The sequence below is a fragment of the Bos grunniens genome, chromosome 28 (genome assembly GCF_055505025.1).
Source record: "Bos grunniens cultivar Pamir isolate PY7600 chromosome 28, Bosgru_T2T1.0, whole genome shotgun sequence".
Classification (NCBI taxonomy): domain Eukaryota; kingdom Metazoa; phylum Chordata; class Mammalia; order Artiodactyla; family Bovidae; genus Bos; species Bos grunniens.
Genome location: NC_141192.1, coordinates 85,821 through 104,011, shown reverse-complemented (window position 1 = coordinate 104,011; position 18,191 = coordinate 85,821). Strand labels below are relative to the sequence as shown.

Below are 18,191 nucleotides of genomic sequence, written 5' to 3'. Positions count from 1 at the left end.
CGCGAAGGCAGCGGGACGACCGTTCCCCCAAGGTGGCAAGGAAGCGCTTCCGGGCGCCCTTTGGGGAGGAGGACGGGCGGCCGGTGGTCCCTTGCGGTGCCTCCTGTTCTGGACACCAGGGCCGGCCCTCTCCGGGGAGAGGACACACGTTTGTGAATCGGGGTCCATGGGGGAGGCTGGGAAGACTGGACATGTCTGCGTGCATCCGTGTGGTCCGCACCTCCGGGCGAGTGGGAAACATCGAGAGGCTGTAACTCCGCGGACGCCGGCGCCATGCCCTTTCCTGCTCGCGCTCAGCTGCCCCGGCGGTGCCCGCGGGCAGAAGGGGCCCCGCGGCGCGCTGGTCCACCGGGCCGGGAAGCGACACCGACCGACACCGACCGACGCCGCCCGCCCTGTCCGCCGACCTGCAGCCCGAATCTCCGGCGACAGCAGGCTCTTCCCGGGTCTCATGACACCGGGAACGTTGCCGCTGTCACCCCGGCCTCTGGAGCTCTGCCCCGGGCTTGGTGGCCGAACCGTAGCCTTCGCGGGAGTCGCCAACGTTCCCCAGGAAGGGACCGGCTCACGGCGGCCGCTGGGTGGCTCCCGACGGGCGGCGCACACGGCCCCGGGGCGGACCCCTACCCTTGGGAGGCCAGAGCGCAGCGGGGGCCGTTCTTACGCCCGGGACAAGCCGGGCTGGGAGCCGGCTCCCGGCCCGGCGGCCCGGCAGGGCGCGGAGACCCAGACAACAGACAGGAGGACGGGAGCTGGGAAGACCTCCCCGGGCAGCTGCGGGAGAAGGCGCGCTCCTCAGCGATTCCCGAGGCTCGGAGCCAGGCGGCCCCAGAGGGCAGGTCCCTGCTCCCGGGCGGACTTAGGAATTTAGTGAAACTTAGACTGTGGGGACTGTAAAACTGAAACCATGAAATGATTGGGTAAAAACATGTATGAATGATTTTTATTCTGTGGAATAAAAAGAATGGAATCATGATACAACATTTAAAAAAAAAAAAAGTCCAGAAGCTATCAAAGAAATGAATGATAAACAGCCATAAATCCACCTTTTCATATTCCACACGGAAGGTCCAATATAACAACTCAGCGTGGGAGGAACATTTGTGCAAATACTTGTGTACTAAGATTGTTGATATTAGTATCACTCAGTACAAAAACAGAACATTCAGGAAACAGCCATTAAGAGGGATCTAGGAAGGAAATTTGTGTCGGTACTGACTTGGAAAGATCTGTATGATGAATTGTTGGATAAAAATAGCCAAGTTATAGGATTTCCACTGGTGTTAAAGAAAAAATATATACATTTGTACGTTTATCTTTAAATGAACTGAGATGGAAAGGCAAATGAATTAGAACAGCTAAAGCAGTTTTATAAAAAGAATACAATCTTTCCCATAGGTTGGCACCTGGTGCCAGAAAGAAGTGTCTTCAGAAATCAAAAGGAGCCACACCGCCTGCTTTTCTGCCTCCTCCTCCTGTGGCCTCCAGGCAGGGAGCTGGCATCCTAGCCCCTTAAAGTCACTGCTCCACTTAGACAGACGCAGATCCAAGGAGGGGTTGGTATGACCTTGGCTCTGCAAACTTGGGCTCCTCAGCCTCTTGCCTCATCCTGGGAGCCCCCAGCCAGTCAGTCATCACCCCAGTCTTCCCCACCAGAGGCTACTGGCCCCACTCTGCAGGGGGCAGCCCTTGTCTCTATGAGCTCTGAGCTGTTTTCCCAAAGGAAGGATTTTCCCTTTGCACCGCAGGTATGAAGCAAGGGGATAACTGACTTTTTGCACCTGAACCCATCGTACACTTTGTCCTCACATCTGGCCCCAATTATGCCCATGAGGGTAGAAGAAGGCCATTCCCTTTACATAGGAGGTGTGAATCAACTGGAAGCCTGAGCTTTCACATCTGGAGCTTTCATACACGTTTTGTATGCATTGAGCTCCTGAAGACACAAGACAGAGACAGGGTTAGGCCTCTTAGTGTGGTGTGGCCATTGCTCTCATAAAATATCCAGGGTCTCTAAGCAACACCAGGGTGGCAAGAATAGGGAAGCATGAAATCATTCAAGCCACACACACACACACACACACACAAAGGAGGGGCTAAAGCAACCACCTGATCCTAAGGGAAAATGCAACTATGGAATCAAACATGTCAATGTGTTATGCAGATGTAATATCATGTAAATGACCTGATTCTTTAAAAAATTTTTAATTATGAATAAATATTTGATGTCCTTGTGTTTATTCTGAGATTATTGAGACTAATATGGCCAGATATACATTACTTAAAAAAGATTTATTTCATTGGGAAAAATTTACTAAAATTTTACATTTCTTCAAGGAAAATTCAAGCAGAGAGTATTGAAAATACTATGTTTCTGTGAGGATCTGAGAGCGAGGCCACTACTTTTGTTACGTCTGAGAGGGCAACGACCAATGTTATAAGATGGACGATGCCAAGGTGAACGCCTGTGACGACACTGCTGCCCTGAGCCAGAGCGCCTACCTCCTGTTCTATGCCTAGGAGGGTGGGTGGGAAGGAGGTGCTGGGGGAAGGTCAGCGGCCCTCCTGAGGGCTGACTCCACAGACCCCGGGCAGCCTGCAGGAGACGCCAGCGGCAGAGCTCCTGGGTCGGAGGAGTCCCCGGGGGACACAGAGGTCGAAGGGATGAGCTTAGAGCAGTGGAGACGCCTGCAAGAACACAGCCGACCGAAGCCGGCCTTGGAGCTGCGGAAGGTCCAGTCTGCCCTGCCTGCCGGCGCAGTCGTGATTCACCAGTCCAAACACGGAGGAGGGAGAAACCGCACGCCGCCCCAACAGGAGCACGAGCGGCTCGACCGTCCCAGCACGGACACCCCGCCTCCGGGGCCGAAGAACGTCGGCAACGGCCCTTGTGCCAGCGGGAGGGCCAGAGCCACCGAGGGGAAGAACAAGAAGCCGCGGCCGTCTCTGGGGCTGTGGCGGTAGGTCGGCTCTGACGCACATGCGTGCAGACGCCCAGGCACACGCTGTGTGCGGCACGCCCTGTGTGACGCACCAAGAGTTCCGACGAGGAGCGAGTTCCTCTCGGCCGTGTGCGTGCTGCAGCCTCCTGGGAAAAAGCGGGGCCTGCCTGGAGTGTGCCCGGGGTCTCGGTGTTCACTTGGGACGGGCTCGTGCCTGAGCGGCTGAGCTCTCGAGGGCCGGCTCTGCTGGGAAGTCGCTGGAGAGGATGGGGTGATGGGGTGCATGAGCGGGCCTGGGCACGGTCCGAGGGCCTCCCACTTCTGCGAGGGTGGGAGAGCCCTCTCGGGATGGGACTTTGGGTGTGGGTTTGCCTTTCGTTCCCCGTCTCCGTTCCCTGGCCGCACCGCTGGCCTCGGGTGAGTGACGCGGCCTGGAGACGCCTCACAGAGCGCTCACAGCCAGCCGAGCAAGGAGAAGATCTCGGGAGCCCTTCGGGGGGCAGGGAAGAGCGGGTGCAGGTCCATGAACCGTCTCCTTCCGGCCGGTCAGGCTCTCGAAAATGCCCCAGACGTCGAGAGGCGTCCGGGGAGAAGACGGGCAAGCAGCCTTTATGGGTGTCTGTCCTTGGGAGGCCTCGTGCTACTTGGCGGAGGGTCCGGCAGGAATGAGGCGGGGATGCGCGCGTCCCCGGCACGACGCTCGTCCGCAAAGGTCCCTGGGGCTCCATGTCCGGTGCAAGGAGTACGCTGGAGAAGCTCCAAGTGCCAAACAGGAGAAGCGATCCACAAGGCCACGAGCACCGCCACCAGCACCACCAGCACCACCAGCACCAACACGAAGGCCAAGGGGAGAAAGGCAACCCAACCAGTCCCAAAGAAACTTCTCCACCAGCATCGCACCGGTGCCTGAGTGGAGATATGTCGCGCCACGTTCATTTCTGAAAGCAAAGGTCCTCCCCGCACTGAGGAAAGACCCGAGCCTACCCTAGATTGTGATAGCAAGGCAACTGGACTTCCGACTCTGCCCGTCCTGTCTGGCAGTCTCATCCAGCTGGGCCCCGGGCAAACGCCTCTGGACGCGAGGAGATGCGGCCGGCCTCCAAAGTGCCTGGGGCGGTGGGGAAGCTGTCCTCCCCTAGCTGCTTTCTCGACTGCCTCATGGGCCCGTGACCCGCTGGAGGGGCACCCGAGGCCCCTTATCGACCACCTCTTGCGTTTTTCTTTCTTTGGCTTGGCTGATGGCTTCAAACCCCAAACCCTCCATCAAACGGCAGACCGGGAATTTGCGATGTAACATGTCCGACCTCGAGGGCCAACTCTGGCTCCTGACTGCGCTAGTCGGCGTGGCAAGGAACAGAGAACGTTCCGATGGCTTGTTTCCCCCGCATGGCTACCTACGCCGCACCATGCCCTCCGCACGTAGAGAGGACAAAGAATGATGAGCAGTATCTTCCCCCGAGAACACGAACAAGCGTGCCCTGCACGAGGAAGCGGAGCCACCCACAGTCCGCCCTCATCATCACCACGCTTCTTCCTCGGCCCCATCGTCTCAAATGGACTTACTGCTTGCCCCATCCACACCCTCTGAAGAAGGAGGAGGAGGAGGAGGAGGAGGAGGAGGAGGAGGAGAATGTCGATTGGGGTGGCGTGACAGAGGGAATGGGAAGGTGGCCTTATGCTGGGCGAAATCCGTGCAAAAGAGAGAAAAATCCTGGCTGATCTCGCTTCTCTGTGCCATGGGAAGGAGGTAAGAGGACAGCAAGGGTGTGAGCACTTGGATCATAAAGCACAAAGCGGTAGGCTCCTAGGATGGGATGGGGGGAGCGGGAGGTGGGAGGGGTGCAATAGGCTAAGGAAGAAAACGGGGTCAGGGCCCTTCTTTCCCAGTAAGGACCAACGGAATCAACACTCCAGCTATGGTAAACCTGTGGACGGTCAAACCCCCATAGTCCTGGAAGGCAAGCATAATGTCCAGGACGGGAGAGCAAACAAACACACATGTCACACACCGAGAAGGAAAGCAACAGTCATCCTCCTCCAGGAGGGAAACCTTTTTGATACCTTGAGTTATACCGCATTTTGAGCCCCGGAATTCGAAAGACGACTGTATGAGTCAACTAGTGTATATAAAAGAGAGAAAGAGAATAAAAGCAACAAAAAAATAACAAAATGAACACAAAATTTAAAAAAAAGTTTAAAAATAAATGGAAAAAAAAAAAAAAAACTCAAAAAACCCTAAAACACCAAGCAGGAAAAAAAAAAAAAAAGAAGTAAATGATAAAGGAAGAAGGAAAAGGAAGAACAAAGGGCAGCGGAGAGAGAAAAGGAGCTGCAGAAATGAATCCAAAGTTGCAGGAAGCCTATGCCTTTCTAAATGAGCTCGCTTTGGGTCTTGAGCAACGGCCCTGAAGGGAGAAAAGCATATGTGGCACTCTGCTGGCATCTTTTGGTGCTAGGACCCTGAACGCTAGAAGAGTGTCCAGTGAGAACGCATAGAAATTGGGGAGGACCTCGCTGGAGCGCAAAGTTGAGGCAAGGGTTTATTGTTGTCCGGGGAGGGGTTGTCCTCAGGCAGGGGTCTGGGGTCGGGAGACCCCTAAAGGGGAGAGGTTCGGTGGGCAGACATATGTTTCCACACGTGTGTTAGGATGTGAATGGTGAGCCCACGGAAGTCCTGTGCAGCCGGCATTTGTGTGCTGAACTTGGAAGCCCCGCAGTGAATCTCTAGCGGGCAAGGCTGGAAGGCCCAATGCCCCCGAATCATTTGCATCCTGAGCCCTTTGGTCCAGGGGGTCAGGTCGGAAGTGCGTGTGGGGCCTCGTCAAGGGGAATTCCCCGAGAAAAGTGTGGGTGGTTGGATGGCGGGAGTGGGAGTGGGCACGCCCTCGGCCGCCTCAGCCAATGAGGAGCCTGCACGTGCGGGGGTGGGGCTGTGGGGAAGCCCCCAAAGGCCCGAGGGGGCGGGGCCCAGGCCCTTTTCTGGAGCCGGACCGTCTGAGGGAAGGAGGCGTCGGCGTGCAGCTGCAGGTAGGAGATGGAAACCCTCGTGGGCCTTGTGTGCAGAGCCCCGGGGGCTGCTTCTGAGCACGGGGGAGGTGTGTGTCCGTCTCCCTTCGACGTCTTCCCCGGAGGGCAAGGTTGTGGGCCCAGCGGCGCTGGTGCGGATGCCCTTCGGGGACCCTCTGTCCCTGAGGGGCCGTCGCCGGCGCTTGGGCGTCCCCAGCGGGGTGACTTGGCTCCTGGGTCAGCAGGGCTGACGCCTGGCCAGAAAGGCGCCCTGAGTTGGCAGGGGCCGTGGGGGGTGGGGGCTGGGCTTCAGAACCTGGGGAACACCTGCTACGTGAATGCGGCGCTGCAGTGTCTGAGCCACACGCCGCCCCTGGCCAGCTGGATGGTGTCCCAGCAGCACGCCACCCTCTGTCCGGCCCGCAGCGCCTGCACGCTCTGTGCCATGCGAGCTCACGTGACCCGAGCCCTCCTTCACGCGGGAGAGGTGATCCGGCCCCGCAAGGACCTGCTGGCGGGCTTCCACAGACACCAGCAGGAAGATGCCCACGAGTTTCTGATGTTCGCTCTGAATGCCATGCAGCAAGGGTGCTTGAGTGCATCCCAGCCGTCGGGCCATGCCTCCGAGGACACCACCGTCATCCGTCAGATCTTCGGCGGGACCTGGAGGTCTCAGATCCAGTGTCTCCGCTGCCTCGGTGTCTCGGACACGTTCGACCCTTATCTGGACATCAGCCTGGATATCACGGCGGCTCAGAGTGTGGAGCAAGCTCTGAGAGAGCTGGTGAAGCCCGAGAAGCTGGACGCGGACAATGCCTAGGACTGTGGCGTCTGTCTCCGGAAGGTGCCTGCCACCAAGAGGTTGACTTTGCACAGCACCTCCCAGGTCCTGGTGCTGGTGCTGAAGCGGTTCACACCGGTGAGCGGGGCCAAAAGGGCTCAGGAGGTGCGCTATCCCCAGTGCTTGGACCTGCAGCCCTACACGTCTGAGCGGAAGGCAGGGCCACTGGGCTACGTGCTCTATGCCGTGCTGGTGCACTCCGGGTGGAGCTGTGAGCGAGGACACTACTTCTGTTACGTCCGAGCGGGCAACGGCCAATGGTATAAGATGGACGATGCCAAGGTGACCGCCTGTGACGAGACCGCTGCCCTGAGCCAGAGCGCCTACGTCGTGTTCTACGCCCGGGAGGGTGCGTGGGAAGGGGGCGCTGGGGGAGGGGCAGCGGCCCCCGTCGGGGCTGACCCCACAGACCCCGGGCAGCCTGCAGGAGACGCCAGCGGCAGAGCTCCTGGGTCGGAGGAGTCCCCGGGGGACACAGAGGTCGAAGGGATGAGCTTAGAGCAGTGGAGACGCCTGCAAGAACACAGCCGACCGAAGCCGGCCTTGGAGCTGCGGAAGGTCCAGTCTGCCCTGCCTGCCGGCGCAGTCGTGATTCACCAGTCCAAACACGGAGGAGGGAGAAACCGCACGCCGCCCCAACAGGAGCACGAGCGGCTCGACCGTCCCAGCACGGACACCCCGCCTCCGGGGCCGAAGAACGTCGGCAACGGCCCTTGTGCCAGCGGGAGGGCCAGAGCCACCGAGGGGAAGAACAAGAAGCCGCGGCCGTCTCTGGGGCTGTGGCGGTAGGTCGGCTCTGACGCACATGCGTGCAGACGCCCAGGCACACGCTGTGTGCGGCACGCCCTGTGTGACGCACCAAGAGTTCCGACGAGGAGCGAGTTCCTCTCGGCCGTGTGCGTGCTGCAGCCTCCTGGGAAAAAGCGGGGCCTGCCTGGAGTGTGCCCGGGGTCTCGGTGTTCACTTGGGACGGGCTCGTGCCTGAGCGGCTGAGCTCTCGAGGGCCGGCTCTGCTGGGAAGTCGCTGGAGAGGATGGGGTGATGGGGTGCATGAGCGGGCCTGGGCACGGTCCGAGGGCCTCCCACTTCTGCGAGGGTGGGAGAGCCCTCTCGGGATGGGACTTTGGGTGTGGGTTTGCCTTTCGTTCCCCGTCTCCGTTCCCTGGCCGCACCGCTGGCCTCGGGTGAGTGACGCGGCCTGGAGACGCCTCACAGAGCGCTCACAGCCAGCCGAGCAAGGAGAAGATCTCGGGAGCCCTTCGGGGGGCAGGGAAGAGCGGGTGCAGGTCCATGAACCGTCTCCTTCCGGCCGGTCAGGCTCTCGAAAATGCCCCAGACGTCGAGAGGCGTCCGGGGAGAAGACGGGCAAGCAGCCTTTATGGGTGTCTGTCCTTGGGAGGCCTCGTGCTACTTGGCGGAGGGTCCGGCAGGAATGAGGCGGGGATGCGCGCGTCCCCGGCACGACGCTCGTCCGCAAAGGTCCCTGGGGCTCCATGTCCGGTGCAAGGAGTACGCTGGAGAAGCTCCAAGTGCCAAACAGGAGAAGCGATCCACAAGGCCACGAGCACCGCCACCAGCACCACCAGCACCACCAGCACCAACACGAAGGCCAAGGGGAGAAAGGCAACCCAACCAGTCCCAAAGAAACTTCTCCACCAGCATCGCACCGGTGCCTGAGTGGAGATATGTCGCGCCACGTTCATTTCTGAAAGCAAAGGTCCTCCCCGCACTGAGGAAAGACCCGAGCCTACCCTAGATTGTGATAGCAAGGCAACTGGACTTCCGACTCTGCCCGTCCTGTCTGGCAGTCTCATCCAGCTGGGCCCCGGGCAAACGCCTCTGGACGCGAGGAGATGCGGCCGGCCTCCAAAGTGCCTGGGGCGGTGGGGAAGCTGTCCTCCCCTAGCTGCTTTCTCGACTGCCTCATGGGCCCGTGACCCGCTGGAGGGGCACCCGAGGCCCCTTATCGACCACCTCTTGCGTTTTTCTTTCTTTGGCTTGGCTGATGGCTTCAAACCCCAAACCCTCCATCAAACGGCAGACCGGGAATTTGCGATGTAACATGTCCGACCTCGAGGGCCAACTCTGGCTCCTGACTGCGCTAGTCGGCGTGGCAAGGAACAGAGAACGTTCCGATGGCTTGTTTCCCCCGCATGGCTACCTACGCCGCACCATGCCCTCCGCACGTAGAGAGGACAAAGAATGATGAGCAGTATCTTCCCCCGAGAACACGAACAAGCGTGCCCTGCACGAGGAAGCGGAGCCACCCACAGTCCGCCCTCATCATCACCACGCTTCTTCCTCGGCCCCATCGTCTCAAATGGACTTACTGCTTGCCCCATCCACACCCTCTGAAGAAGGAGGAGGAGGAGGAGGAGGAGGAGGAGGAGGAGGAGAATGTCGATTGGGGTGGCGTGACAGAGGGAATGGGAAGGTGGCCTTATGCTGGGCGAAATCCGTGCAAAAGAGAGAAAAATCCTGGCTGATCTCGCTTCTCTGTGCCATGGGAAGGAGGTAAGAGGACAGCAAGGGTGTGAGCACTTGGATCATAAAGCACAAAGCGGTAGGCTCCTAGGATGGGATGGGGGGAGCGGGAGGTGGGAGGGGTGCAATAGGCTAAGGAAGAAAACGGGGTCAGGGCCCTTCTTTCCCAGTAAGGACCAACGGAATCAACACTCCAGCTATGGTAAACCTGTGGACGGTCAAACCCCCATAGTCCTGGAAGGCAAGCATAATGTCCAGGACGGGAGAGCAAACAAACACACATGTCACACACCGAGAAGGAAAGCAACAGTCATCCTCCTCCAGGAGGGAAACCTTTTTGATACCTTGAGTTATACCGCATTTTGAGCCCCGGAATTCGAAAGACGACTGTATGAGTCAACTAGTGTATATAAAAGAGAGAAAGAGAATAAAAGCAACAAAAAAATAACAAAATGAACACAAAATTTAAAAAAAAGTTTAAAAATAAATGGAAAAAAAAAAAAAAAAACTCAAAAAACCCTAAAACACCAAGCAGGAAAAAAAAAAAAAAAAAAAAGAAGTAAATGATAAAGGAAGAAGGAAAAGGAAGAACAAAGGGCAGCGGAGAGAGAAAAGGAGCTGCAGAAATGAATCCAAAGTTGCAGGAAGCCTATGCCTTTCTAAATGAGCTCGCTTTGGGTCTTGAGCAACGGCCCTGAAGGGAGAAAAGCATATGTGGCACTCTGCTGGCATCTTTTGGTGCTAGGACCCTGAACGCTAGAAGAGTGTCCAGTGAGAACGCATAGAAATTGGGGAGGACCTCGCTGGAGCGCAAAGTTGAGGCAAGGGTTTATTGTTGTCCGGGGAGGGGTTGTCCTCAGGCAGGGGTCTGGGGTCGGGAGACCCCTAAAGGGGAGAGGTTCGGTGGGCAGACATATGTTTCCACACGTGTGTTAGGATGTGAATGGTGAGCCCACGGAAGTCCTGTGCAGCCGGCATTTGTGTGCTGAACTTGGAAGCCCCGCAGTGAATCTCTAGCGGGCAAGGCTGGAAGGCCCAATGCCCCCGAATCATTTGCATCCTGAGCCCTTTGGTCCAGGGGGTCAGGTCGGAAGTGCGTGTGGGGCCTCGTCAAGGGGAATTCCCCGAGAAAAGTGTGGGTGGTTGGATGGCGGGAGTGGGAGTGGGCACGCCCTCGGCCGCCTCAGCCAATGAGGAGCCTGCACGTGCGGGGGTGGGGCTGTGGGGAAGCCCCCAAAGGCCCGAGGGGGCGGGGCCCAGGCCCTTTTCTGGAGCCGGACCGTCTGAGGGAAGGAGGCGTCGGCGTGCAGCTGCAGGTAGGAGATGGAAACCCTCGTGGGCCTTGTGTGCAGAGCCCCGGGGGCTGCTTCTGAGCACGGGGGAGGTGTGTGTCCGTCTCCCTTCGACGTCTTCCCCGGAGGGCAAGGTTGTGGGCCCAGCGGCGCTGGTGCGGATGCCCTTCGGGGACCCTCTGTCCCTGAGGGGCCGTCGCCGGCGCTTGGGCGTCCCCAGCGGGGTGACTTGGCTCCTGGGTCAGCAGGGCTGACGCCTGGCCAGAAAGGCGCCCTGAGTTGGCAGGGGCCGTGGGGGGTGGGGGCTGGGCTTCAGAACCTGGGGAACACCTGCTACGTGAATGCGGCGCTGCAGTGTCTGAGCCACACGCCACCCCTGGCCAGCTGGATGGTGTCCCAGCAGCACGCCACCCTCTGTCCGGCCCGCAGCGCCTGCACGCTCTGTGCCATGCGAGCTCACGTGACCCGAGCCCTCCTTCACGCGGGAGAGGTGATCCGGCCCCGCAAGGACCTGCTGGCGGGCTTCCACAGACACCAGCAGGAAGATGCCCACGAGTTTCTGATGTTCGCTCTGAATGCCATGCAGCAAGGGTGCTTGAGTGCATCCCAGCCGTCGGGCCATGCCTCCGAGGACACCACCGTCATCCGTCAGATCTTCGGCGGGACCTGGAGGTCTCAGATCCAGTGTCTCCGCTGCCTCGGTGTCTCGGACACGTTCGACCCTTATCTGGACATCAGCCTGGATATCACGGCGGCTCAGAGTGTGGAGCAAGCTCTGAGAGAGCTGGTGAAGCCCGAGAAGCTGGACGCGGACAATGCCTAGGACTGTGGCGTCTGTCTCCGGAAGGTGCCTGCCACCAAGAGGTTGACTTTGCACAGCACCTCCCAGGTCCTGGTGCTGGTGCTGAAGCGGTTCACACCGGTGAGCGGGGCCAAAAGGGCTCAGGAGGTGCGCTATCCCCAGTGCTTGGACCTGCAGCCCTACACGTCTGAGCGGAAGGCAGGGCCACTGGGCTACGTGCTCTATGCCGTGCTGGTGCACTCCGGGTGGAGCTGTGAGCGAGGACACTACTTCTGTTACGTCCGAGCGGGCAACGGCCAATGGTATAAGATGGACGATGCCAAGGTGACCGCCTGTGACGAGACCGCTGCCCTGAGCCAGAGCGCCTACGTCGTGTTCTACGCCCGGGAGGGTGCGTGGGAAGGGGGCGCTGGGGGAGGGGCAGCGGCCCCCGTCGGGGCTGACCCCACAGACCCCGGGCAGCCTGCAGGAGACGCCAGCGGCAGAGCTCCTGGGTCGGAGGAGTCCCCGGGGGACACAGAGGTCGAAGGGATGAGCTTAGAGCAGTGGAGACGCCTGCAAGAACACAGCCGACCGAAGCCGGCCTTGGAGCTGCGGAAGGTCCAGTCTGCCCTGCCTGCCGGCGCAGTCGTGATTCACCAGTCCAAACACGGAGGAGGGAGAAACCGCACGCCGCCCCAACAGGAGCACGAGCGGCTCGACCGTCCCAGCACGGACACCCCGCCTCCGGGGCCGAAGAACGTCGGCAACGGCCCTTGTGCCAGCGGGAGGGCCAGAGCCACCGAGGGGAAGAACAAGAAGCCGCGGCCGTCTCTGGGGCTGTGGCGGTAGGTCGGCTCTGACGCACATGCGTGCAGACGCCCAGGCACACGCTGTGTGCGGCACGCCCTGTGTGACGCACCAAGAGTTCCGACGAGGAGCGAGTTCCTCTCGGCCGTGTGCGTGCTGCAGCCTCCTGGGAAAAAGCGGGGCCTGCCTGGAGTGTGCCCGGGGTCTCGGTGTTCACTTGGGACGGGCTCGTGCCTGAGCGGCTGAGCTCTCGAGGGCCGGCTCTGCTGGGAAGTCGCTGGAGAGGATGGGGTGATGGGGTGCATGAGCGGGCCTGGGCACGGTCCGAGGGCCTCCCACTTCTGCGAGGGTGGGAGAGCCCTCTCGGGATGGGACTTTGGGTGTGGGTTTGCCTTTCGTTCCCCGTCTCCGTTCCCTGGCCGCACCGCTGGCCTCGGGTGAGTGACGCGGCCTGGAGACGCCTCACAGAGCGCTCACAGCCAGCCGAGCAAGGAGAAGATCTCGGGAGCCCTTCGGGGGGCAGGGAAGAGCGGGTGCAGGTCCATGAACCGTCTCCTTCCGGCCGGTCAGGCTCTCGAAAATGCCCCAGACGTCGAGAGGCGTCCGGGGAGAAGACGGGCAAGCAGCCTTTATGGGTGTCTGTCCTTGGGAGGCCTCGTGCTACTTGGCGGAGGGTCCGGCAGGAATGAGGCGGGGATGCGCGCGTCCCCGGCACGACGCTCGTCCGCAAAGGTCCCTGGGGCTCCATGTCCGGTGCAAGGAGTACGCTGGAGAAGCTCCAAGTGCCAAACAGGAGAAGCGATCCACAAGGCCACGAGCACCGCCACCAGCACCACCAGCACCACCAGCACCAACACGAAGGCCAAGGGGAGAAAGGCAACCCAACCAGTCCCAAAGAAACTTCTCCACCAGCATCGCACCGGTGCCTGAGTGGAGATATGTCGCGCCACGTTCATTTCTGAAAGCAAAGGTCCTCCCCGCACTGAGGAAAGACCCGAGCCTACCCTAGATTGTGATAGCAAGGCAACTGGACTTCCGACTCTGCCCGTCCTGTCTGGCAGTCTCATCCAGCTGGGCCCCGGGCAAACGCCTCTGGACGCGAGGAGATGCGGCCGGCCTCCAAAGTGCCTGGGGCGGTGGGGAAGCTGTCCTCCCCTAGCTGCTTTCTCGACTGCCTCATGGGCCCGTGACCCGCTGGAGGGGCACCCGAGGCCCCTTATCGACCACCTCTTGCGTTTTTCTTTCTTTGGCTTGGCTGATGGCTTCAAACCCCAAACCCTCCATCAAACGGCAGACCGGGAATTTGCGATGTAACATGTCCGACCTCGAGGGCCAACTCTGGCTCCTGACTGCGCTAGTCGGCGTGGCAAGGAACAGAGAACGTTCCGATGGCTTGTTTCCCCCGCATGGCTACCTACGCCGCACCATGCCCTCCGCACGTAGAGAGGACAAAGAATGATGAGCAGTATCTTCCCCCGAGAACACGAACAAGCGTGCCCTGCACGAGGAAGCGGAGTCACCCACAGTCCGCCCTCATCATCACCACGCATCTTCTTCCGCCCCATCGTCTCAAATGGACTTACTGCTTGCCCCATCCACACCCTCTGAAGAAGGATTAGGAGGAGGAGGAGGACTACGAGGAGGAGGAGGAGGGGGATGATGAGGAGCAGGAGGAGGAGAAAAAAGAGAAGAATGTCGACTGGGGCGGCGTGACAGAGGAAATGGGAATTTCGGCTTATGCTGGAGGAAGTCCGTGCAAAAGAGAGAAAAATCCTGGCTGATCTCGCTTCTCTGTGCCATGGGAAGGAGGTAAGAGGACAGCAAGTTTGTGCGCACTTGGATCATAAAGCACAAAGCGGTAGGGTTCTGGAACGGGGTGGATGACTCGGAGGTTTGAGGGGTGAAATAGCCTAAGGAAGAGAGCGGCGTCAGGGCCGTTTTTTCCTAGTAAAGATCAACGGAATCAACCCATCAACTATGATAAACCCGTGGATGGTCAAAGCCCCATAGTCCTGGAAGGGAAGCATAATGTCCAGGACAGGAGAGCAAACAAACACACATGTTACACACCGAGAAGGAAAGCAACAGTCACCCTCCTCCAGGAGGGAAATTCGTTCATTTCAGTTCAGTAGGTAACTCGTATTCCTCTCTTTGCAACCCCATTTACTGAACTTGCCAGGCTTCCATATCCAATACGTAGTCTCAGAATTTAGTGTGTCTAATATCTTTTGTGTTGGTGGTACCATCCTGCCATCTCATCCTGTCTTGTCTCCTTCTTTTTCTGTCTTCAATTTTTCTCAACATCAGGGTCTTTTAAAATGAGTCAGTTCTATTCATCAGATGTCCAACTTATTGGAGTTTTACCTTCAATATCAGTGCTTCCAGTGAACATCCAGGACTCATCTGCTTTCTGAAGGACTGGCTTGATCTCTTTGCAGCCAAGGTGCTCTCAATAGTCTTCTCCAACACCACAGTTCACAAGCATCAGATCTTCTGCGCTCAGCTTTCTTTATAGTCCATTTCTCTCTTTCATACATGCCTATTGGGAAACCATAGCCTTAGCTAAAAGTACCTTTGTTGGCAAAGTATTGTCTTTGCTTTTTCATATGCTGAGTTGATTAGTCATACTCTTTTTCCAAGGAGCAAGCATCTTGTAATTTCATGGCTACAGTCACCATCTGCAATGATTTTGAAGCCCCAAAATAATATAAGCTGAGTTCTCCACCACAGCAGCAAAGAGACTTTGAGGCAGAAACGCCCACATAAGCCATTTCTAGCTCACAGACTGTGAAGAGTTTAATAGGCAAAGTTTATTAGTGCAGTCTTAGAGTAATGCTGCCAGAGAGGAACAGAAAGCACCGTCTACCAGGAAACAGGAACTGACTTCACCACTCACCACCATCTCCTACCAGCCTCCCTCCAGAGGCAACGCTCACATTCCTAACCTCACCTGGGCATCTCACTTCTGCCTTCATGTTTGTGTGTAAGGGCTGCCTGCTCTCAGACGTGCTTCTCCTAGAATTGTGCAGGCCCAGCTCCTTCCTTCATCCTAGTCACCGCAGCAAGGCCTTTTAGACCCTCTTGACCAGTGACTCCAAGCCCTCCCTCACAAAGCCCTTTTTTATTTTCAGTAGAGCACTTGTTCTTTTCCTTCCCCTGTCTGGCTTCCATACTTTTCTCTTTCTTCACTCCAAACCGAGAGCTCCTTGAAAGGACGGGCCGCTGGTCATTTTCAGCACTGTTCTCTGTACCACTGACTCACCTGGCATAGAGTGAGTACTCACAGCCTGGGGGCAGAGTAAATAAACGTGAAGATCCTGGGGCTCCCCTTCCTCTTCTGTCCAGGTCGGTCTCTTGAGATGATCACTCTTACTAGGAAGCGCGTGCTGTTTCTGAGGCGGGAGCATGGCCAGAATGACCTCCACCATCCTTTTTCTCTCTCCAGTTGCTCCTGCAAAGCTCAGCCAGCAACCCCGACTGGGTGCCTCCTGGTGGCCCGCGCTAGCATTGCAGGACTAACTCGAACCTTCATTCAGGTCTTCAAGGCGGAGGCTCTCCAGAGTTCCCGAGGTGAAAGTGTACTTCAGGCAGGCTGTGGAAAGACCCAGGAATCTCCTCATTTTTCATTTCCTCTCCTCTCTTTGGGGTTTAGTTCGTTCATGTTGCATCCTCGGCTCAGACAGGGCAATAATTTCCCCCTACTTTCAAATTAGAACCTCTGGAATCCGGTTAGGGCTGGTCTTCTTTCTGGAACCGTGACTCTGGGTCCACAACTGAGCCCTCTCCTGCTCACCACAAGCCCTTGTTCCTTCAGCTCCTCTCTCCTCTGAGGGACCTCTGTGAGTGGAAAGCATTTTTCCAAGCTCTCAGACACAGGGGTCAATGGTGGAGAACCAAGGTCGACAGATTTCCCAAGCATACTGAGTGAACGCTTGGGGGGCCCAACAGCAAGCACACAATGTTTAGGAAAGGAAAGCAAGTCCTTCTGTCCTGTAGCACCGTCTACACTGGGGAATGGGGTGTGTGCTCAGCCTGGTTTTAACAGCCCAGAAAAGTGGACTGTGGGACTGAGACCATGTTCACTGGAGAACACTGAGGAGAGGGCCCACACCCAGGCAGGACTCGGGGAACGTGGAGAATCCCCCTCACGCTTTGGACTTCTGAACGCAGTGCCCGTTGCCAGGAGCAGGGTATGGAGGCCCCTGCTCCATGGCGGAGCTGCCTCCAGCCCTTCCTGCTCTCCCAGCCCTGACACGGTGTGTTCTCTCCCTTTACCATCTCACATCGTCCCCACTGTGGACCCTATTTCTGTTTGTGCCTGCTTGTGTGAGCATGAACATGCAGAGAGAATAATGGCCCAAGTGGGGCCAGGTTGGTAGAGTTCACCAGGAACTTAGGGTCTCACTTTCAAACCAAGCATGATGGATAGGACTGCGAACTGGCTTAGGGAGCTGGGGTCCTCACTTTCCTACTGGCTTCTGCTCACATACTGTGTTCCAGACAAGTCTGCCTCTTTCTAGGCTTTAGTTTTCAAATTGTACCAAGAGGGCTTGGATAAAAAGCTGCATAAGCGCATGCACAGGCAAACGTGTTCTCTGACTCCAGCAACAATAGATGGGTTGTTGGCATGGGTGGTCTCAGGAGGCCTGTGCTCCTGATGTGGGCAGAGGCAGGCGAGCTTGTAGTGGGAGTGGCCAGGACACCTGTCCTGTCCCAGCACCAGCCAGAGGGCATGTGCAGGCCCAGGGACAGTGGGCGCACCCGTGCCCGCCTCCCTGCACAGTCACCGACACTGGACCAAGGGCTCCGCTCCGAAGGGGAGTTGTTTCTGGTGCCCCACCTGCAGCCTCTGAAAGGCCCGCATTTTCTGGAGCCCTAAGGACAGATGATTCACATGGAAGTGGTTCCCAGCAAGTAAATGGAATGTGGAAGGGATATTTGCCGTGTGTACTCTCAGGCTGTGAAAACACGCCCCGTGATGTGCCATACATTTCCCCTTTACAACGAAGTGAAATAAGCCCAAGGAACATGACTGCATTTGAAAGCACATGTTGAGGATGGAAAATCCACAAATTAAAGGTTGCTGAGTCCCAGAATCTCTGACTGGAGGAAAATCAACAAGAAGAATCGCTTGCTATTGGAAACTCATTTTATTTTATTTGTATTGGGCTGTTAATGGGCTGTTAATGAAGAGAGCTTGCCAGGTGGCGCTAATGGTAACAACTGAGAGTGTTAGCAGCCTGGGTAGGGAGGCCAGAGGTCCCAAAGCAGCAGGAAGAAACGAACTGCAAGTGGCAGACTCCTTTCCCTTCTCTGTTGAGGACACCTGGTTCCCTCTGAACTTGACTTTTCTCAAACCTTGAGCTAACCAATGCGGTTTTCTTATGGAAACGTTTTTCTTAAGCTATGCTAATGAAACTATGTACTGGCTTTGGGATCTCACTTTCTTCAAATCGGTTCTGCTTGAGACTAACTTTTGTCTCAAACCTTGGGCTGTTAATGGCTCAACAGATCAGTATTCATGTCAATTGTTTCCTGGCTGGGGACGACACACCTTGTGCCATTCTATCTCGAAAACGCTCATTGTGGGAGGGGGGCCTGGTGACATGCCCTCAGCCTTGAGGCATCTCCTGACCCAAGACGAAGTCTGCCCAAACCCATGTCCATTGAGTCGGTGATGCCATCCAACCATCTCATCCTCTGTCATCCTCTCCTGCCCTCAATCTTTCCCAGCATCAGGGTCTTTGCAAATGACTCAGCTCTTCTCATGAGGTGGCCAAAGTATTGGAGTTTCAGCTTCAGCATCAGTCCTTCCAATGGATATTCAGGAATGATTTCCTTTAGGATGGACTGGTTGGGTCTCCTTGCAGTCCAAGGGACTCTCAAGAGTCTTCTCTCTCAGGACTATGTGCCTGGTAGCCATGGGGATAAGATGCCTTTGGCTGAGCTGGCCTCCCAGACTGACAAACATGAGATTCCATACCAAGATTTCCCATTGCCAAAAGGCTTGTAATAATCCCCTATATAGTCGGTCA

At 57.3% G+C, this 18,191-nt stretch overlaps 2 protein-coding genes, 1 long non-coding RNA gene and 1 pseudogene across 6 annotated transcripts in view; 3 read left to right on the top strand and 1 right to left on the bottom strand.

Moving 5' to 3' along the window:
- LOC147342678 (uncharacterized) overlaps positions 1–18,191 on the bottom strand; it is a 40,446-nt gene that overhangs the window by 9,242 nt on the left and 13,013 nt on the right. The gene's annotated exons all lie outside the window — the stretch shown is intronic.
- On the top strand, positions 5,977–9,848 carry LOC147342681 (ubiquitin carboxyl-terminal hydrolase 17-like protein 6; annotated as a pseudogene). Its single transcript, XR_015157070.1, has one exon. The product of XR_015157070.1 is annotated as a ubiquitin carboxyl-terminal hydrolase 17-like protein 6 (transcript).
- On the top strand, positions 10,597–11,758 carry LOC147342680 (ubiquitin carboxyl-terminal hydrolase 17-like protein 6). Its single transcript, XM_086382572.1, has one exon. It carries the CDS (start codon positions 10,597–10,599, stop codon positions 11,386–11,388), a length of 792 nt encoding a protein of 263 aa, XP_086238698.1. The 3' UTR covers positions 11,389–11,758.
- On the top strand, positions 11,677–12,198 carry LOC147342679 (ubiquitin carboxyl-terminal hydrolase 17-like). The gene has a single exon (XM_086382573.1). The coding sequence runs from the start codon at positions 11,677–11,679 to the stop codon at positions 12,196–12,198; it is 522 nt and encodes a 173-aa protein (XP_086238699.1).

What these genes read in the sequence shown, in the direction of transcription:
- LOC147342680 (XM_086382572.1), top strand. Translation starts at nt 10,597, where the DNA reads ATGGAAACCCTCGTGGGCCTTGTGTGCAGAGCCCCGGGGGCTGCTTCT.
- LOC147342679 (XM_086382573.1), top strand. Translation starts at nt 11,677, where the DNA reads ATGGACGATGCCAAGGTGACCGCCTGTGACGAGACCGCTGCCCTGAGC.